This window comes from Poeciliopsis prolifica, unplaced genomic scaffold (genome assembly GCF_027474105.1).
Source record: "Poeciliopsis prolifica strain line A6 unplaced genomic scaffold, Auburn_PproV2 SCAFFOLD003, whole genome shotgun sequence".
Lineage (NCBI taxonomy): Eukaryota > Metazoa > Chordata > Actinopteri > Cyprinodontiformes > Poeciliidae > Poeciliopsis > Poeciliopsis prolifica.
Window position 1 is genome coordinate 6,728,289 of NW_026562378.1, and position 24,738 is coordinate 6,753,026.

The 24,738-nt window shown below is 39.2% G+C and overlaps 3 protein-coding genes across 7 annotated transcripts in view; all 3 read left to right on the forward strand.

Moving 5' to 3' along the window:
• The window catches only part of ptpra (protein tyrosine phosphatase receptor type A), a 31,730-nt gene extending 18,060 nt beyond the window's left edge, over positions 1-13,670 (forward strand). Inside the window, exons 5-22 of one of the 2 annotated variants that reach the window (XM_055022886.1) lie at positions 3,518-3,599; positions 3,793-3,866; positions 4,238-4,374; positions 4,739-4,829; positions 5,011-5,087; positions 5,185-5,221; positions 5,312-5,409; positions 5,641-5,760; positions 6,462-6,643; positions 6,737-6,872; positions 6,972-7,121; positions 7,246-7,339; positions 7,792-7,868; positions 7,973-8,107; positions 8,441-8,566; positions 8,745-8,896; positions 9,115-9,250; positions 9,794-13,670. In XM_055022886.1, the coding sequence (XP_054878861.1) occupies positions 3,518-3,599; positions 3,793-3,866; positions 4,238-4,374; positions 4,739-4,829; positions 5,011-5,087; positions 5,185-5,221; positions 5,312-5,409; positions 5,641-5,760; positions 6,462-6,643; positions 6,737-6,872; positions 6,972-7,121; positions 7,246-7,339; positions 7,792-7,868; positions 7,973-8,107; positions 8,441-8,566; positions 8,745-8,896; positions 9,115-9,250; positions 9,794-9,868 (1,979 nt within the window). In that variant the 3' untranslated portion in view covers positions 9,869-13,670. The remainder of the gene's footprint in view (positions 1-3,517; positions 3,600-3,792; positions 3,867-4,237; positions 4,375-4,738; positions 4,830-5,010; positions 5,088-5,184; positions 5,222-5,311; positions 5,410-5,640; positions 5,761-6,461; positions 6,644-6,736; positions 6,873-6,971; positions 7,122-7,245; positions 7,340-7,791; positions 7,869-7,972; positions 8,108-8,440; positions 8,567-8,744; positions 8,897-9,114; positions 9,251-9,793) is intronic. The other variant, XM_055022894.1, reaches the window with a different exon arrangement.
• Positions 13,671-16,208: 2,538 nt separating this feature from the next.
• Positions 16,209-17,560, forward strand: gnrh2 (gonadotropin-releasing hormone 2). Its single transcript, XM_055027090.1, has 4 exons — positions 16,209-16,324; positions 16,679-16,818; positions 16,956-17,039; positions 17,163-17,560. Exons 2-4 carry the CDS (start codon positions 16,690-16,692, stop codon positions 17,199-17,201), a joined length of 252 nt encoding a protein of 83 aa, XP_054883065.1. The 5' UTR covers positions 16,209-16,324; positions 16,679-16,689; the 3' UTR covers positions 17,202-17,560.
• Positions 17,561-18,332: 772 nt separating this feature from the next.
• On the forward strand, positions 18,333-23,298 carry zmat1 (zinc finger matrin-type 1). 4 transcript variants are annotated; one of them, XM_055020967.1, is made up of 7 exons: positions 18,333-18,486; positions 20,397-20,503; positions 20,612-20,683; positions 20,836-20,971; positions 21,112-21,402; positions 21,590-21,680; positions 22,368-23,298. In XM_055020967.1, the coding sequence occupies exons 1-7, from the start codon at positions 18,348-18,350 to the stop codon at positions 23,272-23,274; spliced, it is 1,743 nt and encodes a 580-aa protein (XP_054876942.1). In that variant the 5' UTR covers positions 18,333-18,347; the 3' UTR covers positions 23,275-23,298. The 4 variants fall into 4 exon arrangements, with proteins under 4 accessions (XP_054876942.1, XP_054876951.1, XP_054876959.1 ...); XM_055020976.1 differs by having other exon boundaries at positions 20,839-20,971; XM_055020984.1 differs by lacking the exon at positions 18,333-18,486 and adding an exon at positions 18,913-19,040.
• Positions 23,299-24,738: the final 1,440 nt, after the last annotated feature.

Sequence of the window (24,738 nt, forward strand, 5' to 3'; positions counted from 1 at the left end):
CTGGGAACTTAGCCAAGGATTTCATCAATGCTAAGCATCAACTAATCGGCATCAACCAGTCGGTTAGATTAAGACATATGTGACTCGACTATATAATACCCTTATTATATAACGTGATTGCTTTCCTTTCCGTAGGTATTATGTAATTGCTCCATTGTTTCTCTCTGGACATCCTTGAGCCCGGAGTGGAGCGCAGCGAGCCGCTCTAAATGCCATTAGAAACGTCAAGGCTGTGTCAGTTCCACATGACACTCGCAGCCCTTTGTTCTCACGCTCTCCTCAATGCACATATTGTCCGACGGAGAACACTGAAACGTCCTGCGAATTGTGCGTTAAAAAATGTGCCGTTTCTGCTGCTCCTGTTGCTAAACAAAAAAGTCCCAGAAAAGGCAGATGGAGCATGAATTCAAATGATGCTTTCTGCTCAACACGTCGCTCGAGTGCAAAGGAGCTTTCTCAAAATCAGGCGATGGTCTCGTTCTGACTGCGTGACGTTTGCCAGGAAAAGGGCGAGAAGGATTTATTGCGATTATTTGATTGTTGAAATAATTGTCAACTAATTTAGGAATCGATTGTTGATTGGAGTATACAGACTCCAAAAAAAAGACAGTTTGCTGATAAATAAACAACATATTCAGAGTAGTAATTAAGGCAAAACTTTTATCTGCATTAATGAGAGCATGTTTTACACAAAACTTCTCAAGGGGTATTTTTTTAAATTCACCAAAGGAATGCTATGTTATTGCATTTTAGGCAATAAAATATTTATTTTCATCTATTTAATCTATTTCCAATATTGTATGGAGAAGGCATAAGTAGTTTTATAAAATATATGTAAATTTTTTGTCCGATTTATAAGTTAATTGTCAGAGTAATCAATGGATTAATTGATTAAAATAGTGATTAGTTGCGGCCCTGGCTAGGATTTTTACTGAATCACCAACAGAACACAAAGAGCGGGTGGGTTTTTTAACCCCTGTTACTGTTCAATCAGATCTCATCTTTTGTTCTAATTGTAGATGCAAAAGGCCACAGAGCTGTTTCCAGCTCATGCACGTGGTAGAAATGTGTACAAATAGGTGACCCATTGTAATCTGACTGAGGGGCAAAATGGAGGATACATATTTTGGCTGCTGTGATGTCGAATCCGTAATCATGCTTTAGCACCAACCTCAATCTAAGCAGAATACTTTTTCTGATTTTGATATGCAGAAAGACTTTAAAATCATTTAAATGAAATTGACAGCGCCTCGTATCTGCTGTCATTGTGGATAAAGGTTGTTACTGAGGTGAATGGTTCACCTTCTTGGTTAAAATGTGATTCATCTGTTTACTCTGAGAGAAACCGGGTCATTTCTCAACTTGTTTGGTGTTTTTCTTATTTTCTAAAGCCAGTAATATATTGACATTATGGATATGCCAATCAGGTTGGGTTTTTTTACCAAAAGGTCTTTAAATGATAAGCATTTGCAGATAAAAAAAATCCCATCAAGGGCTGCACAGTGGCGCAGTTGTCGATGCCAGCTTTCATTCGTCATAAATTGGTAGCTTCAAAGTGCTGAACTGTCGTACGCTACATTTCATCAGTATTGCACCAGCGGCGTTGTTGTTGCGATTGACTCATCAATAACATTTCCAGACAGTCTCTGGTTTTTGACAGCCACTGGTATTTTCTCCCTACTGGAGTTTTTGTAACAAGACAGCAGACCGACTAATGTTCAAACAATGTGTTGCCCAATACTAGTGTTACTTTATTACATGTTTGTAAAGACAATTTTAAATGTCTTTCCCCTTCTACTAATTGTTTTGACTGTGGACTTTTTGCTGAAGCCCTCTCTGTTTTAATATGGCTCTGTAATTCATCTTGTAACTGATGATACATGGACAAAACCTAAAGAGAAATAGTTCTCATGCTTTATGAGCTTAAGTCTTTGCTTTGACTGTTTAACAGTTTAGTGAACAAAGCAGCTTTCAATAACACTGAGGGTAACATTTAGATACACAACAACCGATACAGTTTCTCTGTCACAGTTGACATCATTTCAATCACCAAAACAATGTAAGGCCTTTATTCCAGCTTTGCAAGGTACACGAAGGTGATCACATGGTTACAGCAGACACGATCACAATGATCTGGATCCAAGCCCATACCTGGGATTGAATTGGGATGTACCTAATTGACATCGATACCAGTAATGGAGCAGAAGGATACGGGCCAGTCTTACAAAAGGCAGACTGCATAACACAGATTTGCAATGCGATATGCAAGTGTTTTAAATCTCTCCAAAGCCAAAAGGACGCTGAGAGCTTGAAGGTATTCAATCTGCAGGAATGGACTAAATGGTGAAATTGCAGGTTGTGGAACTAAACTCGGGACGCTGAAAGTATTTCTTGCAGGTAAGTATTAACTCAATTGTTGCATCATCTCAGGGTTTCTAATTATACGAATGGAATGTCCAGAGATATGTTGGCCTGCAAGATCAAGCAACTTATTATTGCCATTAGTTGACATGATCCACATGAGATTTTCTATAATAAACTGGGTAAAAAAAAATGACCACATTTTATCACATTGTGTTTTTATTCAAACACAAACAACATTAATTAGTGCCTGCTACTAGTAAAATAATAAAACGGAAACAAGAATAGTATCAGTAACATTTATTTATTTATTTTTGGTACATAATTAAATAAGCATTAAATAAATGCTCACTAAATTGAATCATTTTCAAGCACTTGTGTATGGAACATCGACTACAAGGTTTAACCCAGAAAGCTTGCTGAGCCCGGTGGTTGGTCATTCATCCAGCATCCCGTCATGTTTTTCAGTTAAAAACATGTTTAAAGTTGACAGGAAATTTCAAAATATCTCTTGATAGTTATATGTTATTCCAAGTTTGGAAGATTAATACCTGAACACCAACTATAAAGTTCTAAAATATGCAAACATTTCCAAAATCCTTAAGTAAATAAGCAATGCTTTGCCTGGAGGGAGCACGAGTAAAGCCTGGTGGCCCGCCAGACTTGTAAAACACAGGGGAAACCCTGAACTATTTGCCGTTGGCCTCATAATATGTTAAAACAGCTCAGTAGACATGCTCATTGTAGACTGGCTGCTGTGGCATCAAAACAATGCTACCTTTAGAAAAGTGATCCTCAACTCTCTGGGTTTTTTTTGGGGGGGGGGGGGCTTGCGAGGATACAGGACTTTGAAGTAGACGGCGATTAATAACCAGGTTGTTCCAAGTCCAGTCCTCTGGAGCTACCATCTTGTAGCTTGTATCTGCATCCCATTGTCAGCACACCATGACTCTAATGAAAGAACTGCAGTTGCAGAGCTGAATGACATTCTGAGGAATTTTAATTTTTCATTCAAATGTATCGAAGCAGGAAAATTTTGTGACAGCAGTTCTTAAGGATGGAATTTTGCTGATTTTTTATTTATTTATTTTTTCCAGATCTAGTACTGTTGAACTAACATAATACGACTCTGTTTTTAAAACCTATTCTGTCCCAGGAGTAGCAGTAATCGCTGTGATGGTGGCCCTATCATCGCTGCTCGTCATCATCTTCATCATCATTATCCTCTACATGCTCAGGTCAGTGAAAGTCTGTTTCTTTCTTTTTGGGGGGGAGAGAGGAGGGACTTGTGTTAACAGCTGGAAATGCTGCCGTCACCATGATGTTGCCTGATTGACCTGCTGCGACAGAAGCAGACAGACAAAATTTGTTGTTCTTTTTAATAATGAACTTTTTTAAAAACTCATTGATTATATGCTTTGATTTTGACAGATTTAAGAAGTACAAGCAAGCAGGAAGCCAATCAAATGCCTTCAGATTGACCAATGGCAGATCAGATGACACAGGTGAAACGTCCACATGTACATGTCGCTCTTCACCAACAGCCGAATCAAAGTTGATCTTGTTTTTAACCCTCATTTGATTTTGTTCCCTCAACTGATAACATTTCTAAGGGTTTTAAGAGGCTTTTGTTTGCTGTGATTACCTAATCAACAGGGCGACCAAAGACTCCTTTTTTGCTGTATTGTTGCCTCACATCACCCTCTGCTGGGCATTTTTACAAGCTGCCGCTGAAATGTCCGAGCGAGGTTTCCATCTGTGCTGTTGCCTTCTCGTGTTCTCCCACATTATCTCATGTCTTTATCTCGTGTCTCCTCCCAATCTGGCCCCCCCTCCTCTTCACTCTCACCTCCTTCCTTCTCGGCCCTCGGAGCAGAACTCCAGAGCGTGCCGCTATTGGCTCGGTCTCCCAGCACAAACAGGAAGTACCCACCCATTCCCGTAGACAAACTCGAGGAAGAAATGAACCGTCGCATGGCTGATGACAACAAGCTCTTCAGGGAGGAGTTTAATGTACGGCACACTCAAGCAAACATCCTCTGATAACACCACAGTCTGGAAGCCATTTATTACCTGGATATAAGCAGAAACGAGTCTTTCAGAAACCAGATTGCTTAATTAATTCCAGCAACTTTTACTAAATGAACTAAATCTGTTAAATCTGAGTGAGAAAAAAATCCTACCATAATATTTTAAACTCATCTTTACTCAAAAGAAAGTATCAAAAAGATTTTTAGGAGATTGTGGATTTGTAGAATATTCCTCTACAGCTTAATAGATGTCATACACATCATGTATGTCGACAAAAAGTCATCAGGAATCCTCTTAAAATGTGAGACGGATGTCTGGTTTTCATCATATGCTTGTTTTTGTTTAGGCGCTGCCAGTCTGTCCCATTCAGGCATCATGTGACGCAGCTTCCAAAGAGGAGAATAAAGAGAAGAACCGATACATCAACATCCTGCCTTGTGAGGATCACACAATGCTGAGTCGGGCTTTGATAGTGTTCATATTGAACTACAGTCAGGTTCCTGACCAAGAGTTAGAAATATTTTGGAGCGTCTTGATTTAACATCCAGAACAAATGATTATTTTAGCTGTTTTTATTTCTTTTGCCTCCACTCATTCATAAACCTTCATCTGTTTCAGATGATCACTCCAGGGTTCATCTCTCCTCTCTGGAAGGAGTCCCAGACTCTGACTTTATCAACGCTTCTTTTATAAATGTTTGTATTTGTTCGACATTTTTACCATCAGAAACAATTCCTCTTTCATCCTGCTAGTAATTCCCTAATTTCTCTTTTTGGTCTCCTTCTGTCGCAGGGGTACCAGGAGAAGAATAAGTTTATTGCAGCTCAAGGTGAGGTTGGTCGCAGAAACTGTGCCGTAGTTCAGCGATAAACTTCAAGATCCTTCTGTGCTGATTTCCGTGTTTCTCCTCGTCTTCTAGGGCCGAAGGAGGAAACGGTAAACGACTTTTGGAGGATGATTTGGGAGCAGAATACCGCCACCATTGTCATGGTTACCAATCTGAAGGAGAGAAAAGAGGTAGGAGAGGAAGGAAATGGCAGCCTCTAAAATTATACAATTCAAATAATCAAACTTTTATTTAAATATACAAACAGTTAAAAATGCAGATAAGAAGTAACTTTCAGCATTTTTAAATACGAAGATGGGAGGAAAGAATGAATAAATATTTTCTTTTAATTTATGTTTGTGGTGGAAAAGCGTAAGCCGCTTTGTATCTGTTTTGTCTTAAAGCTTTTGTTTTGTTTTTAGTGTAAGTGTGCGCAGTACTGGCCGGACCAGGGCTGCTGGACTTACGGGAACATCCGCGTGTCTGTTGACGACGCAGTGGTTCTGGTGGACTACACCGTCCGCAAGTTCTGCATCCAACAGGTATCACAGCAAACCCGACTGCAACTGCTCAACACTTTTACTTCATGTGAAACCTTTACAGTGATTGATGCCACGTTTCACCTCACTGCTAATTTTCTGGTTTTACATGAAGAGATTCATGTTCACCCCTCAGTTTTGGGTTTGTGCTTCTGCTGAATTTTTTAAATAATCTTGTGGTAAAAATATTTCTAACAGTGTTTTTGTTAGTGAGGGGAAATATGTCCTCTGCTACCTCATTCACCTTTTCTAGAAAGTCAAACATTTGACTCTTTCACTTGTAATAGTGTCACTAAGCGGTTACACATCGCTTAGTGACATATTTCTGTTAAAATTGTCTTTTTATACAGGAAACAATGTGGGTTTTTTATTTTTATTCTGCAGTGCCAGAAGAACACATTATCCGTATTTATTACAGCCTTTACATTTCAGAGGAATGGGATCTGCATGACCTCTCTACAGCAGAAAATATTGTCTGAAAATATTTGCATGCCTTAAAGATTGAATGACTGGTAGTGATTTATTTCGTTTTCCATTTGTTAAAAATCTTCAGGTTTTGACTCAAACACATATTTGCTCTTTATTACAGTAGTTAACTCTGCTTTAATGACAGAAATCAGAATGTGTGTGTTTTGTTAGTTCATCTTGTATGTTCAAAACACACTAGAGGACTTTGAGTTTGTGGTTTGCTCTCTGATCTGAAGCTTTCCGTGTCCCAGGTGGGCGACGTGTCTGGGAAGAAACCACAGAGACTCGTCACTCAGTTCCACTTCACCAGCTGGCCGGATTTCGGGGTTCCCTTCACTCCGATTGGGATGCTGAAGTTCCTCAAGAAAGTCAAAAACTGCAATCCTACTTATGCAGGCCCCATTGTTGTTCACTGCAGGTAAGTGTGTGGCTTTGTTTTTGTTTTTTTTATTTCTAAATGAATCATTAGATTGATTCATACCACTTACAAGATGGCATGCCTGTCTGACAGTGCGGGTGTAGGAAGGACAGGTACCTTTATAGTGATTGATGCCATGTTGGACATGATGACTACAGAGAGGAAGGTGGACGTGTTTGGCTTTGTCACCCGGATAAGAGCCCAGCGCAGTCAGATGGTCCAGACTGATGTGAGTTCAGTGTCACCGTTTGCTTCATACAGCGAGTGTTTCGCAAAGCGGCATCAATCTTGAGCAATCTCTCTCTCTCTCTCTTTTTTACTCTCACAGATGCAGTACGTTTTCATCTTCCAAGCGTTGTTAGAGCACTACCTGTTTGGAGACACGGAACTAGAGGTGACCTCGCTAGAGAGCCACTTAGCTAAACTCGGTGCTCACTCATCCGGAGCCGGCTGCAGCGGTCTGGAGGCTGAATTTAAGGTATACGTGTGTGCTTTGATTCTTTAGCTATCGGTTAAACTACATCTTCCTGCAGAAAATGTTAGCATCAAATGAAGAAGTATGTTTGTAATAAGCAAACATACTTAATTTTCGCAATCTGTAGAAACTAACATCCATCAAGATTCAGAATGACAAGATGAGAACGGGGAACCTGCCTGATAACATGAAGAAGAACAGAGTGCTACAGATCATTCCATGTGAGTAAAGCAGCTTCTCCACTGGGATGTGGGGGATTTTTGATGCATGTCGCTAATTTTGTTAGTGAGCAATTAATCACTCAATAATTTCTGGGTACATCATAATCCCCATTATTTATGGTTTCAGAGTGTATGGATTTTTTTCCTGTTTTATTTACTTTTTAAAATTTGTCGCATTTTATTTTGGATGTTTAAAATGTCTTCCAGTTCTGGTGTGAAGTGCTCTTTGCAAAAGTAAAGTTTGTTGGTTTTTGAGGCAATGAACTTGCATTATAATTTTATTATCAATATAACACACTTTAAAAAGGTTGCAATTCAACATTATTGTTCATCGTGATAACTGCAATTTGTCATCCAGCAAAATGGTAACAGGCCTACTTGCCTGTTACAGTAATGAAATCTTTCCAGCTTTTTTATTCAGGCTAAATACATCTGTGCTCTTTTGTTGACAGATGAGTTTAACAGAGTAATCATTCCAGTCAAACGAGGAGAGGAGAACACAGACTACGTCAACGCCTCCTTCATTGATGTGAGTGTTTAAGAAAAGTTTGTTTTACGTCTCCAGAGTTTGAACTTATCCTTCCCACTCTGGACATTTGAATTCCCTCTTTGTTTCTCTCTGGTTAATCACAGGGTTACCGTCAGAAAGACGCCTACATAGCGAGTCAGGGGCCCCTCATGCACACCATAGAAGACTTCTGGAGGATGATCTGGGAGTGGAGGAGCTGCTCGATCGTGATGCTCACTGAGCTGGAAGAGAGAGGACAGGTGTGTATGCGTGTGTGGTGACCAATTAATACCACTTAGGTGTTAATTGGGGTTTTCATCAGGATAATGGTTCAGAAATGGGTTCATTAGCACAGGGAGAGGTTTGAGGTGCACCAGTGGCGCACCAACAGAAGATCTAAGCGGACGTTGCTAGTAAATCGATTGGAACTAACTTGAACCTAATAAACCATAAATAGAAAATCATTTGTAAGTCGATTAATTTTTCGCATCCCTAATACATACAGTTAAAATGACAAAACATGGCAAAGCATTTAAGTTACCAGGACGTTTTTGTGAATTTCATGATGTTTGCATCTCCACTGTGTCCTTCAGGATAAGTGTGCTCAGTATTGGCCCAGTGACGGGGCGGTGTCCCACGGGGACATCATCATCGAGCTCAAAAAGGAGGAGGAGAACGAGAGCTACACGGTGCGCGACCTCCTGGTCACCAACAGCAGGGTAAGGAAGGATGCTAAAATGCCAAAACGGAGACTTCTTCCTTGGTAACTTTGAATGATTGCATTCAGCTAACATCTTCAACTCTGTTTGAACTAGAGGTAGTTCAACAGCGTCTTGGCCTTGTAGCATGTGGGAAAGTTGTTGTTTTTTTCAGTCTGTTTTTGTCAATTATATCCAGGAGAACAAGGCTCGACTTGTGCGGCAGTTTCATTTCCACGGCTGGCCAGAGGTGGGCATCCCTGCAGACGGTAAAGGCATGATTAACATAATTGCTGCGGTGCAGAAACAGCAGCAGCAGTCTGGCAACCATCCCATCACTGTACACTGCAGGTATGAATGTAAAATACACAATAAAAATTTATTTTATTCTCATTTTTAGGAACTTTGAAGAAACGGTTCTGAAATCAAAATGTAAATTTTTCAGATGTTTCAATCGCTAGCAGCAATGATTCAGTGTGTCATGATAAAACCTTAGAGGTTATTTTTCATTAATTATTACAGAGAGGCTAGTCAAGCTGCTATCTTTGACCCGTGACATTTGTTTGCAGTGCGGGGGCGGGCCGGACAGGGACTTTCTGTGCTCTCAGTACAGTTCTGGAGAGGGTGAAAGCAGAGGGTATCCTGGATGTCTTCCAGACCGTGAAGAGCCTCAGACTGCAGAGACCACATATGGTGCAGACACTGGTAAGAGCCTGTCAATCATTCATATACCTAAAACCCACAGAGAGTCTATGAGAGACACCAGACTGACAATGAAGATGAGATAAATGCTGCTATTAAAGCATCCTGGACTTCCTTAAGAGAGAAACAGGCTGAACAAGTAAATGGGATTACTTTTGGAAAGGCCAGTTTCTGTATTTATAATCATTTTAATATTCAGTTCAGTCAGCCATCTATTGCCTTTACCCACTTAGATAAGCAATTTTCTGTACCTGCAACCATCAAAATTAAGAGAAATAAACTTGAAATCTATCACTCTGTAATGAGCCTGGATGTGGGAGTTATACCTTTTCTAAACCAAGGGTCACGTTTTAATCAAGTTACTCAAATTATTTCCAGTTAAGACAGTTTTTACATATTGCGTACATATATTTGCATGCAGTACTGTTTTTGTGCACAAACAACCTCAGGAACATCACATTATGTATTGCAAACCTTTTTAAATGCAATCTGAGCGCATTGAGTTGGTGCTTGTAGCTGACATTTCTTCTCCCACTGTCTCCTCAGGAGCAGTACGAGTTCTGCTACAAAGTGGTCCAGGAATACATTGACGCATTTTCTGACTACGCCAACTTCAAGTAGGGCCTTGCCATGGATGGATTAATGGATGGATATCCACACACACCTATTACAAGTACAAGCGTGTACCAGAACACACACAAATGTCTTGCAGCAACTGCATTTTCCCAATATCTCGTGGATGATGAAGACGGACTGATTACACAATCAGCGGATCAGAGTTACCGCCCGCCGGAAAAGGGAACCGACACGTACGCCTGGAGGACAGGGCAGTGCAGATGGACACAAAATTACTGAGATGCCTTCTTGAATCTTTTGTAAGGATGTTGATAACAAACCATCACCCTTTTCTTGCTTTACATCGTCACCCCCCAACCAACAAACATGTATATATACTTACTGTGTTGCATTTTATCACTTTGTTTTCAGACACAGTTTTGAGTTTGGCTGCATTTTTCAAGTGGCACCTGTAATGTATTTTATTGGTATATACAGATATATAAAAATATAAATATATATGAATACAAATCAAATGTTTTTGGTGGCTAATGTGCAACATCAAGCGTCAAGATAATGATGTTTGGATTTTTTTTTTTTTTTTTTAGTTTTATTTTTTAGGGACAAAGACTTTAGATAATTTTTTACTTCGCCTGAGCCTCACTGTGGCGACAGGTAGCAGAGGTTTTCAACATCTCCCAGTAAAACCCTGACATGTTTTCCGCTCCCACATGTTGCTACACAAACACGCAGGGTAAAAGCCATTTCTCTGCACCTGCCTGCACCATCTAATTCGGCAAATTGAGACCGCCACGACTTTTTATTTTCTCTTTTTTTTTTTTTTTCAGGGGCGTGAAGCTGATTCACTATTGCAGATCTGAGTTTCCTTGACGTAGCTCATAATCTCAGGTTTTTTATGCACACAAACGCACCCGCTAACTATCGGGAGAATTTGCGTGCGTTTGTGTGTGTTACGCTGAAGTATAAGCTGGCAGAACAGATCCACTGTGTTTTCCCGTTACTGTCTGCTATGTGCCAAAGTCCTTCACTCACTCATGTAGCTCTGAAGCCTGAGAAACTACCAACCTCCTTTTGACTTTCAAAACAAACCATCCAGCGGTGGAGATGCATCCATACACCATCTAGTCTGGTTAGTATGAAGCTTTAACCTGCCTATACCGATTTTAGCCGAGTCAGCTAATCCTGCAAGAACTGCAAAGTAAAAACATTGAAGACATTTTTCTAGCCTTCTTGCAGCGAGCTGTCAATAATTAGTTGGAAAAGAAGAAGAGGCGAAGTCACCCTCACGGGAGAGCAGTTACTGTAAAACAGGGTTTTACTATTTAAAAACTAAGGCAAAACGATTACGGTGTTAACAGAGTTAAACATCTTGTGTTGGCGATTAGGATTTTGTTACTAAAACAGCACTCTAAATGTGTATCGCTTATAATGTAGACTCCCTACCTAAAGTCTTGAGATTTGAAAGCTCAAGAATAAAACAGATTTTTTTTTCTCTTTAAGTTTTTCTCGCTCTCTCGTAGCCTGAATGAGCCGCAGACACGTCTCAAAACTTCATAGCAAAAGTTTCCTACTTTTGTGTGTCTTCTGACTTCACTGGAGCTAAACATAGCAAAGTTCAGTTCTCCTTCCTTCATTTGCTATGTCTACACCGAAGAGTGGTGGTGTTACAAATTAGGTATGATGCGTTTACCAATCAAGAAAGGTCAGATTTTTGAGTCTCCGACCGCTCGTACAGCAGGTTGTCCAATTAAGTTGAACCAGTAATGTGGTCTATGGTCTAAAATGCGTTTAGCATCAGCACCTTGTTTGGGAACGAGCAAAGCCACAAACGCAACAACAACTTTATTGAGTTACTGGATTCAGTAAGTTTTAAATATTCAGCTTTGTTCTGAGAAACATTCATACAAACACTTATCACTTCTTCAGTGGGTGATTCCCATGCATTTCTTAGAAGAAGAGGCGTCCCCTTACACATTTGCTCAGATTTTAAGATTCTTCTTTTTTGTTTGTTTTTGAATATTATTTCACTTGAGCTGCAGTGACTTTACAACTGAGGTCACTGTTGAGGCTCATCCCTTTGCGATTGTAATGATGTCAATTCAACCATGAGGATGTTCCTAATTTCACTTGAGTTCGCTCTGGAAATGGCCGACATGAGCATTGTTTGAATTAACTGGTTGCACAAATCAGAGTTTCTCTTCCTGTCTGACTGAACTGGAGGTACAGAGATAATATTCCTCAATGGGAGTCTTTTTTTTCTATTTTAGACTGTTTCACACCAAACACAGCCATTGTAGTGCACAATCTACATAACATGAGCCCGTCTGATGTTCGATGAGCTTTGTAAAAGAAATTAGCACAATCATATTATCTTCCTGCGATTGGAAAGTGCATGCCTAATTCTGAGAACGGGGTGAATGCGTCATGTTGAGTGCTTGAGCTCTCCCGCAATATTTGCACTAAAAAGTGAAGCCCTTATTAAATTGACGAATCGTACAAGAGGTAGAGAGAGAGAAAATGTGGTCTTGCCATTCGAAGATGGAGGCCGTCTTTAAACTTTTCCGAAGCTCCTTCAGGTCTCAGAGCTCCCCTCTTAAGAGCCATATATGGATCCAAAAGTAGCAGATAGTTGGACCGTTCACTGAAACTGTGCATCCTCGTATTTTCTTTGTTTTAAAGGTGTAAAAAGTGCCCACACTCGTCTCTTAAGTGCAGTGCTCCTCCTTCATTTGTGCTGCCTTTTACTGGGGCTCTTATTTGATAGAAAAGTGGATGTTTTTTTTTTTGTTAGTTTTTTTGTATCTGTGCTTAAGTTACACGGGTTTGTCGCATAGTTTGAAATTGCTTGGAAGCCAATCATGACACTGTGCCAACCCACACATGATCTAACGTTGAAACCGAGTTAAAAAGTGCCTCAATGGTAGGTTTACAAAGACGGTATATGAATCTCCAGGCTTTACCCTCACAAGTGGAAGCAGTGATTATTATTTTTCCCCTCTTCTCTACATGCACCTGCCGAGCCGTCGCCTATCCGACCGATGGGGAATCCTCTGTGAGGCATATCGACAGGGAGCCACAATCCAAGACTGTGTCGATCGTTCTTTTCTCCACATTCTTTTCGGTTGCTTCCCTTTGTACGAGTAGATGAGACTAACCTTGAGATGCTCTCGTGATTGATTTAATTTGAATTGTTCTGGCTTCATTTCCATATCTGTTGAATATGGGTCCATGACAGCTAATCAGTTGTGGGTTTCTATGAGTAAATATGTATAGTTTAGTTTTTTTCCCTTGTAAGAAATAGAGTTGCTTCTTTTATCACAATGAAATGGTTTTGGTATGTCCAACGTCGGCCTCGTCAGAATCAAAGAAAAGCAGCTGAGAGCATATAATCCATCTTCTCATCACCCTCATGTGTCTTTTATCTAACTATTCCCCTCTGATCCACTTATTCCTCCAATTTAGTCTTTGGGACAGTTTTAATGGTCCACTTTCATCCTTCTTTTGTACATAATGTAAGGTTATTTATATGTCATTGTTGTCTGCTGCCTGGCTTGTTTGATTTCACTTGTTCCCTCAACCCTTTTTTTTTTTTTTTTTTTAAGGTATTAACTGAACTGTATCGGGACCATTGTTAGATGTTTTGGCCATTTTTAATTTGGTATAAATGTCTTAAGCAATTTTTTTTTATCATTATTTGATTTGCTCAAGTTTGTTTCTAGTGTTTTTGTTATTCATATATGTATATATATAATTATATATATGATAAAATTATATATAATTATATAATGCCAAATGGCCTTTTTAAGCAAGATACTGTTCAAACCTAATAAAGTGCTTGAAATTTTAACATTTGTTCTGAATTCATTGCCCAAAATATATGCATCCCTCTTAATGTGACAAATTGATTTGAGTTTGGCAAATTCACTTAAGGAATTAGACATTAATTTTTGTTATGAGATGTGATTTATCCAGACTACAAACGTAGGAAAGCAGGTGGGTTTTTTTGTTCAGCTGAATTATGTTTGCTATGTTGCATCAAAGGCAGACAGTTTTAGAAAAAGCATATAGTCTTATTTTACACTACCATTCTTTTGTTTATTGTAAATATGAGTAGATGCTTTTGTGTAGAAGAATTTGTGTTTTATTCCTAAGTAGAAATTTTGAAATTTTTTTTTGTTCTTGGTTTAGAAAAAAAGAGAAAAGTACGTGCCAACTTCAGAGTATAATTTCAGCTCTGAATCCCATCACCAGAACGTGGATCGTCATTAATACAAGTTTGAGCCACTAGAGGTCAGCGTTGTATAGGTTTCAAATAATCAAGTTTTTTTTCTTGAGAATAATGTTAATGTTAATGATAGTAGGTTTTCTTGTAAATGTGAATTGTTTATATTAGTAGAATTATATATGGAGTTCATCAGCCTGGGGGAAGAAACAGTCTCTGGTGGTTGGTTTTTATGTAGCCATCCACAGAGCCGACCTGAAAGTAAAAGTCCAATCGGGATGTGAACCTGTCTTTTTTCATGAATGAACCACTCCATAATAGTGGCCATGTAGAAGATAGCCAGAAGCTCTTTTTGAGTTGACGATATTGACATAACATGGTAGGTAAACAGTTTAAACTGCTTTATCTAATTATCCTTTGGAGGAAAATTATTGAAAGATGAGGAAGAGGGTTTGAGCTGATTTTAATATTTAAGAAAAATGCCACTAAGTATAACCAGGCTTTGTCCTTATTTGTGTTTTACTACTTTTTTATAAGACCAGGGATTGCACTTAACCATTTCCTTACCGGGTTACACAGAACCACTTTGCATCAAGAGCCTTAAGAGACTCTGCTAAAAAGAAATTAGCAGAAGGTTAAATATAACCCTGAGCAGGAATCCTTCTTGTTTGTTCTCCTTCCCATCACATAGCCCTGACGTTTTCCATCACTGAGAGGTCAGTATGGTCAGAGAGATCATGTGTGATGAGACTTTGTAAGAGAATTTAAAAAAAAAAAAGAGTAAACGCTTGAAATTGGTTGCTTCCTGGCGTCATGTCCTCTTGTGAAAATAGTAAGCCATGTTAAATTATATCAATGTGCATGAACCAATCTGTCAACAGATTAATCCCAATGTTCCATGGAGCAATCTCTGTAGCAGAACAATTTGGATTTATTTTAAATCATAGCTCACAAAGAAGAAAAATCTATGAGAGCCAGTAATCAGTAAAATCAAGAATGAAATGTGTTATGAATTTCCCAAATGTTTCACTAATGACTAAGTGAAGGGCACAAAATGAACAAAAACTAACAAAGATGAGCATTAGATAAAAATGAGCACAAATTATAATCTGTCTTTGAATACGAAGGTAAATGTATAATGTCAAACTGAAATTTCAGCATCCTATATTTTATGATTTATGGTCTGCTTTTAAGTTGTTATACTTTATATCTATGACCATGATGTTCGCAGGTTACCAACTGTGGACTGCTCAAGGAAATAAGTTGGATTTGAAGAGAAAATCATTAAGTGAGCCCCTTCTCAAATATGTGATTCCGGAAACCAGTCGTCATGGGGGATTACTCAACAAGTCAGATGCCGGCGAGGTTCAACATTAAAGCTGCGCTACATTAGCAATCCAATGAAGAATTTATTTAACTTTTTTTTTCTAAAACAACTGTCCTGTTTTCACATTCAGCTTTAAAAACCAGAAATGTATTAATTCGCCTGAATGTAGTGAATTTATATTCAAAGAAAATTCACTCACAACAAATCAACAAATTCGAAGCGGTCTTAATTTCTAAATGAGCAACAGTAGATTATGAACTACTATGAAATTTGGGTGGAGTGACTACAGGGACACAGGAGAGGATTCAATATGGGACATTTGGGTGTATGGACTTGAAATCAAGACTTGTTTTCTGTCCCATTTCAGAGGAGCATTAGCAGGTGGCACTTTGCATTTCAGTTAAACATCTTCATCATAACAACCCAGCAAGATCAGAGACGCAATCCCAGTCCAGCTCTCAGAGGTTCTTCGAGGACTCACAAATGAACGAAATAGCTAAATTCTGAAAATAAATGACATAGATTGATCTTTTTTTTGGGGGGAGGGGAAACAGAATGTACCCAATATTCAATAAAAATCAAACAACATATGGGTCATGTTTGTGTGAGTCACATCCCTGGTTGAGCACCTCAGGACGTTCAGGACTGTTTGCAGGGGATAATTGGATTTGGTCAGGTCTTGTGGACTTACTGTCCTCAAGGACCCTTCATTTTAATTGTAGGAGCATAGCAAGCCAAAGGGGTCAGAAATGGACCTGGCCAGGGTTTTGGAAAGAGGGTATATATACTAAAGAGGAGGAAGAAGCTGGAGAGAAACATAAAAGTATCTGTGAAAATTATAGTATATTGAGAATCAAAGTACCGTTTTAGCTCCACAACGAGGCCGGACCCTCCGAGCGACCAAAGAAACATCGTTACAGAACATCTACAGATCGAGTTGTGAAAGATACAGGTGAGAATATTTTCATTCTGGTTTATTGTGGCTGAAATCTTTTGGTCAAGCTTATCTGATTTTGGCTTTTAACTCAAATGTCGTTTCATAAAGTAAACTTGAGAGCTTGAGAACGCTGACGGTGTGGCAAAAAAAAAAAAAAGAAGATAAAATGATGAAAATTGTTCAGCAAGTTCGCAGCAAATACTCGTTGGTCAAAATATTACAAATTGCAGTATTATTATATCATATTTTGGGATTACTTTCTAATCTGGAGTTTGTAAGTGGAAAAACAAACAAAAAAAACTTGAACATATAGCTTTAGAGAAAAGAATTTGGTGTTGATTTCTAATTTAATGATCCATTTTGGTTTAGGTGTCAGTGTCATGTCTCGACTGGTTTTGATGCTCGTGCTTCTGATGTGTGTCAGCGCTCAGCTCTCAGATGCTCAGCACTGGTCCCACGGCTGGTATCCTGGAGGAAAACGGGAGCTGGACTCCTTTGGAGCATCAGAGGTTTTTTTTAACAAATATAATGATTTCATCATTCATTGAGACTTCTTAACTTTTCACCCTTTTCACCTCGTGGTCACGCCATCTGTTTTTTTTTTGTTTGTTTGTTTGTTTGTTTTTGTCTTGCTTTTCTTCTTCAGATGTCAGAGGAAATTAAGTTGTGTGAGGCAGGGGAATGCAGTTATCTGAGACCCCAGAGGAGGAATACCCTGAGAAACATTGTTGTAAGTTAACGTAGAGAGACCAGATCGTCAGTGATTTTATTTAAAGATAAACAATATTGCATTTGATTTTATAAAATGTAATTAGTGCCTCAGTAACGTCTTGTTAATTTACTCTCTTCACAGTTAGATGCGTTGGCCAGAGAGCTCCAGAAGAGAAAGTAACAGCTTCCTGTCTCCAGTATGCTTTTCTACCTGGTGACCATGTTCTCTAACCTACAAAGGCAGGTCATTCCTAAGTTATGGAATGACCTGCCTTTGCACTGTCCAGTTTTAAAGCTCGTATTAAAACCCATTTATTTTACTTGGCTTTCAACTCCAGCGAGATCTAGTTTTACATTGTTTGTTGTTTTAAACTGTATTTGTTTTTATCTATTTTATGTACAGCACTTTGTTTCAGCTGTGATTGTTTTAAAGTGATTTATAAATAAAGTTGGTATGGTATGGTATGGTGTCTTTATCTTGGAACAATTCTGTGTAGCTTTGTCTGAAGTGGTTTTTCCCAGTAGCAACTCGAAATAAAGTGTCTATTTTGATACCAGCCTCTTGGCGTGCTCATTTTTAAAGTACTCCAAACTCTGAAAATGTTTAAAAATGAGTGCAAAAAGTAGAGTTTTGCAGGCTGGTAAATGAAAATAAATAAATAATACACTCATTTTAGGAGTCACTTATTTTTTTTTTTTTTTTTTTTTCTTTTTTTTTTGTGGAGATTTTTTTTTCCATGCATCACCATGGATTCTCAACTGGGGTGTGAGCGGGTCTTTCTAACAAATGAGTTTGCTTTCATGTGATTTTTTTTTAAAGGCTGGCTGATCTGAAGTCATCAGCTGGCAGCCTCTAGCTGCTTTTATACGATTGATTTGGATCCGTCCATCTCCCCACTGACTCCAACCATTCTCTCTGCTGAAAATGCAGCCACGGGACTTATAGTTAATCAACTAAAGCAGGAATAGTGTTAGACAGTTTTCAGATTGTTATTTTTAGAACACTTTGAAAAATGCACTGTACTGAAACCAAAACATTGACGTTTTTTGACTGGATATTTAAAAACGGTTTTAAAAAGAAAAACAAAACAAACAAAAAAACGTTAATAAAGGAACGGGCGATTATTACAACTACATGCTTCCAAAAGGGTAATAATGTAAGCATGGGCTCAATATAGTCTGCGGTATGTTAATTATTGTATTTCAATGATTAGATGCTGGAATGATGCTTAAGATAAAATACCTGACAAAAACACAATGAGCCCTGAGTTTTCTGTTGACTCTGGCTCATTTCAACTGCGCATGCTCAAAGCAACATGGGACAAAGATGGAGGCCTCAGCTGTCTGTTCTCTGCAGTCTGCGGAGTCAGACGCTAAAAAACCCACTTCTGGTTCCCTTAGTGTGGCTTCTGTCACAGATTCTGAAACAGTAATAAACACTAAAACTGATAGTACCATGGTTAAAGGTGAGTTGTGTCTGGAATGTGAACATTCAGCCGGCTTATGCCCTTGCTTTCCCAGCCAACGTTAGCCTCCCCGGCGAGCTGGCTAGCATTCGAGCTAGTTAGCTCCTTTTTGCTAAAGAGGCTAACGTCTGCTGCAGGGAAGATTCAGTTTTAACGAGGCCTGTTGTGAGGGTGTTTCAAGGCGTTTCCCAATTAAATGACTTAAGTTATTCATATTTTTCTTTTTCATTTCACGGATGGATTCTGGAAGTGGCTAATATCTTGTTTTAATTCACTAAAGTTAACTTAATAACCCAGGTAAACTCTATTGTGAAAGTGCATCAGCTGGTTTTCTGTGAATTTTCTGTGGAGGCCAGAAAGTTGCTGTAGGTATGACAACAGGAGAAAAACAAACAAACTCTAATCAGGATCTTATTTGAAAGTGTTTATATTCAAACGCTCTACACAGAATGCTCTTTCAATTGTATTTTTTATTTTTAAGTTAAGTGACTTGTGCCTCTCCTCCAGCAATATCAAAGCAGTCTTCTGAAATTACTTTATGCTGTTGTACTAAGGTCAGTATACTTCAATGGGACTTCAAATGGCCTTCAATTGGCATGTTAATCAGGCTATCTGCTCACAGGTGGTTTGTTGTTTTTTAAAAGTTTACGTTTTTAAGAGATATCAGTGCTACTCTATGTATATTACTAGAAAATAATCCAAAAAGCCACCTCTGTCTTTTCTGAAAAAGCAGAAGTGTAGGAAGTGCACAATTCCAGACGACTGGTGATCTGCAGCAACAGATGAGGGAGGGGGAACAGCATTGCTATGTTGTAGAAACAACACGGCAGACAGTCTTTGTGGGTTTGATTTATTTGTTTTCAATCTTGTTGATCCTTGACACCAGCCCATAACTACTTGATTAACTGCTGACGTTATGAGCGGTTTTGCTTTTGACCGTTTACCTGAAAAGTTCACCATTACAGCCTCAGTGACACGGTGTTCATCTCGGCCGCAGTATGTATTCGTTTTGTTCGATAGGCCATACAGCATATCATGTAGTCTATCAAATTTTAAGTAATTTTCAATATTTTTGGACAGTTGTTTTAAAATAGTCCTTTATGAAAGACCGGAAAAGTAATCATGAATTTGACAATTTGTTGCACAGTAATAGTGACACCAAACACCATGTTTTATGCAACAAAAGCCATTTATTTTTAAATGAGGCACAAAAATATATATTCTTTTGACCATCCTCATTATTGATTGGAGTTAGTTTCATGCGTGGTAAATCGAATATTTCAGTGATCTTAATGATCTGATAATTGTTGGATTTATTACTGAGTGGGAACAAGTCAGAAATTCAGACATCCTTGTCAATAAATTATTAGTTATTTTCTTCAGTGTACAGTACAATCACACAACTTATTGTAAGTAATCTTAATAGGTAAGTTTTGAATTTAAAGCGGTATTTGTATTTAGGGATAGGTTTGCAGTCCAGATTTATGGATTTGTATTATAAATCACGTACAGTAATTCATACAAATAAACCATCTTTTTGAAGTATTTAGAGAACAATTCAATATAACCAACCTGAAACAACACTTTGGCAAGAATACTAGTAAATGTAACATTAACATCAATGTAGAAATATTATTTAAAATTTTCAAAGGAGAAAATATTTTAAAGGATTTTATGTGAAATTTATGGTGAGATGAAATCGATCAGATGCCAGAGAAACAGGTGGATTCTGACAGAGTTAATTTAATCCGTCATCATAATATTCTTAAACTTTCTTTTCTATGAAATATCTGAGAGGAGCATGGCATAACTTCAGAAAAAAACATTTCATAATGTTTTTTTTATGAAAAACATGCTTGAGTTTTTTGGGCATCATGATTAATTGTATTTAATTTGTTTTTGTCATGTAGAACAAAAGAGTGACAAAGAGCTGCTAGAGGGACTTCTCACTGACTATTATTGCTACATTTGCTCTTCTAACCTGATGTTTGAATCTAATCGGGTGGCCCATTATGAGGTGAGCAGCGATGTCCAAGTCATAGTTGTGGATTTCTGGCCTGATTGTGCTGTTGTGACCGATCATGTGACTGTCTTTGGTAATGTCTGCTATGTACCTCAACTGCAGGGAAAACAACACTCTCAGAAAGTCAAAACCTATCTGAATGCCATGAGAGCAGATCTGAGCAGCGGTTGCCAGGTTGGTACCTATTCTGTTTTTTTTTTTATTGTACCCTGAGGTGTCAAAGTAAGGAGGATTTACATGAAACTTGTTTCCATGCACAGTTGCATGCAAAAGTGTTGATACTCCTTGATGTTTTTTTCTGCCTCATGGCTGTTGGCTTTTTGCAGCAGAACATGTCCCGCAATAAAAACAGTTTCTGTGAGCTGTGCTATGTGGTGTTCAGTTCACAAGTAGTCGCAAAGTCGCACTACGAAGGCAAACTCCATGCGAAAAACCTGCGTAAACGAAGACTTCTTGAATCAGGCAAGTTCTGTTTGTTTGATTAAAAAGGAATCTGTTGAGGTTACTTCCATATGCACTGCCAACGAATATTGTTCATAGTCGTCGTGTTCTCAGAAATGTTGAGAAATTAACCTGAACTTTGTTTCCAACCGAACTCCCAGTCAAGGACACAGCAGTGCATAATTCACCAGCTGTCACCCAGGATCCCGTTAACTCCGACCAGAACTCGTCCCAGGAGGACGACCTGGAGTTTTACTCCGAGCCAACTTCAAACACCCCACCTTTCTCGAACACCGGGGTTGATCTCGAAGACCCCAACAAGTACTGCGCCCTGTGTGTCGCTTCTTTTAACAACCCTCTGATGGCCTCGCAGCACTACAACGGACGCAAACACCAGAAAAAAATGGCCAGACAGAAGCTCCTCAAAGCACAGGAAAATGATGCACAGCAAGGTATTGCAAGACAATGAATTTATGTCACAGTACATAACAGCTAAAAGATTCTTATTTACACCCTCCGTGAATTAGATTTCTCCTGTTTGAGGTGGCAGGTTGAAGTGAACCGTCTTCTATCTTGTCTTAATGCGTTTACACTACTTGGTGATATTCTCGTGATACATGCCATTTGTTTTGTCTCCAGGGAACTCTTTTATGTGCCAAATGTGCGGCGTCTCAACCAACTCCCTAAAGATGTACGAGGCTCACATGCAGGGAAACAAACACCAGATCAGGTGAGATCAGGACTTTCTTTTGTCCAATTCAGTTCAATTCAGTTTATCTATGTAGCATAAATTCACAACAAATATTGTCTGAGTTAGATCCAAAGTCGACTAGTTATTAAGCAATTCAGTCAATGGTAGTTTATTACTAAAATTGGTAAAATAAAAATAAAAAGTGTTCTATCTTATGAAAACCATCAGATAGCATGGAATCACTGACAGTGATGCAGCGTTCACTTATGTCAGATGAAGATGTAGCGAAAGTGAATTGCGTTGATCAACTGAAATTACCGTCAAATTTTGGTTTTTCACATCACATTTGAAAAAGTGAATTTGTGGACGAAGCCAAGAGGTATTCACATCTCTGAATACCTCAAAGAACTGTGTGGAAAGTAAAATCCAGCAAGAGAAAAAAAATCGGGGGTTTTATTTGATTGGTGCTGATTTAGTCAGAATGCTAGGTAAGTTGCTAACTTGTAAGCCACTGCAGATCTTTATGTTGACTCGACCTGAGCCCATCTCATACGCCCCGCTACCTTCTCCAATAGTTTGTTTGGATTTTCAAAAGCCATATAAACTACTCCTTTTTGCCTGCTTAATGTTGGGTGCTTTGATAAACTGAATAAAATGAACATTATATATTGAATATATAGTCACATGAAAGAAAATAAGCCCAACTTTTGTCTGATGTTGGATCAGGGAGAAGAAGTTGAGGATCCTTTTTAAATCCCAGCCAAAAGTCTACAGCACATTCGCTGATGAACTGGCCGATTACATCGAAGTGCAAAAGGTCAGAGGAATCACCCCCAAGACCAGCGAGCTTCTCCCTGAAGAAAACACACAGAGCGACAACAATTATAAAGAAGAAGACGAAGCGCAGCACAAAGATGTAAAACAGTGCGATTTGGCTGCAACGCCTGTTTTCCTGCCTAACTTCCCTCAAATTTCCCTCCCTCCTCCTCAGCCTAATCCTGGGCCGCAGTTTGCTTTCGCTCCAGCTCCATCCTGGGCTCCCATTGGCTGGCCCTACAGCGTTCCTCCTCCTCATCCTCTCCAACCCTTCCCAAGTTGCACACAGTTTATCGGCTGGCCCACTGATACTGGACCGCAAAGAAGACCCTCCACCTCCTCCACGTGCAGCACCTCATCCTCCTCCTCTTCTCACAGCTCAGACGGACGTGAAAGCGATGAATGCAAAAACAGGAATACAGAAAAGAGAAGAACGAAAAGACACAGGGAATATGAGGAGTCTGACGCAGCAGAGGGGAGGACGAAGAGGCAGAGGACGGAGAAGAGTTATGACTCTGAGGACAGGAGACGGGAGGAGTTTGGGGAGTCGGGGGAGGAGAGGAGCGGGAAAAAGCCTAAAGCTCGCCGTAAGCGGACACGGAAACGTAAACCATGTCAGCAGGAGGACTTTGAGGCGCGCCAGGAAGGAACCATGACTGACCGATCACATTCACAGGCCAAAACTAATGCTGAAGGCAGCGAGAGTGGACACAGTAAGCCAGGCAAACCCAGGAAAGAGAAGAAGAAAGCTAAGGAAGTGGTTGACACAAGGACAGAGGAGGAGAAGCTGTGGGACGACTCAATTCTGGGTTGTTAAGACTAATAAATCACACTAATGCTATTACTTTTCTCTGATTATGTTTGTCAAAAATGTCACTTTATAACACCTGAATTGATAATATCAAGCAGAGCAATATAACTTTATTTATGTATTATTAGCAGCAGTTTTAAAAAGGAAATAAGATCACTTCTGAAGGACTAATGTGATGATGTATTGTGCTAGCTGGCTAGCAATAAGTCTGGGTTTTTAAGGAAACGTGTGTCCAGAGTGTTAATAATCATTCATAATCCCTGTCAATTATTGAATAAAGTTTATATTTAATTATAATATGTTTTGCTAACCATGCCATAGTAACCTTGAAACAAATTGCTTTGATTGTGATTTTTTTTCCCCCTCCCTCTAATCTCGAACTGACTGCAGTGCCTTCGGTGTCCTCCGGTTGGAGACATTGAGCTTCAGTGGAGGTTCTGACTGAAGCTTGTGGATGCTGAAAGCTTAGTCATTTGTTTCCTTTCGAGCTTCTCTTGAGTTTTTGCTCAAAGATGCAAAGAGAGAAGGAACGCCGCCATACGTGGCGAGACGTTCAGTGTGCTCGGAGCGTGCGCCGCTGAATATTTTCAAGTCGACCCTGACCTGTTGCGCCGCATAAAATGTGCAAAAGAAGGGGAAGGAACTGGATGCTGAGGCAGTTTTAACGCCGCACTGCACCGCGTGCATCAGCATGTGATGTGGATGTATTTGCACACATGTTTGGGGTCGTGCAGGTGCAAGGGTTCAAATGAGAACAACTCCTCGCAAACCTCAGTTATATGTTCAAAACGGCATGCGACGAGTTCAAATGAGGCAGCTCACACGACTTAAGGCTAGAAGAGGATTGTATCATTTATTGTTGCAATTGAAAATATCTGTTCTTTTTTTAGGCGAAGATAAATCACATGTTCAGAATAGTGCGTCCAGCTGTAATCCACTGGTTTAACATAATTCCTGAAAAATGGGTTTTCAGGATTTATTATACAGATCCAACTCAGCAACAGTTTATTTCAATAATTCAATACGCTGCTGTTTCCATGTTGTCTCTTTGTCTTCTCTTACCACAGTTTTTCCTTGCAGTCAACTTTTCATTCATATTTTAAACGGCGTTCCGAACAACAAGCTTCTTTTTCAGGGAACTTTTGTAACCAAACTCCCTTGTACTGCAGAGCAGAGGTGTTGAACTCATTTTTATTTTGAGCCATTTCAAGGTCATGAAGGGCAGGTTATGCCAATTTTTTATTGATAAAACCCAACAACAAACTTAAAATATTAACAAATGACTGTCTCTGCAGTTCAGTAAGTACTTCTTAAAAGAAAATATTAAAAATGTTTTTCAAATTGTTGTAATTTGGCAGTGCACAGATAAAAAAAAAACCTGCTTTGATTTGACTGATATATTTCACCACTTGTTTTTACGCGTCCCTCTGCAGTCTAGAGGGCCACATAAAAAGCTATGAAGGGCCGGGT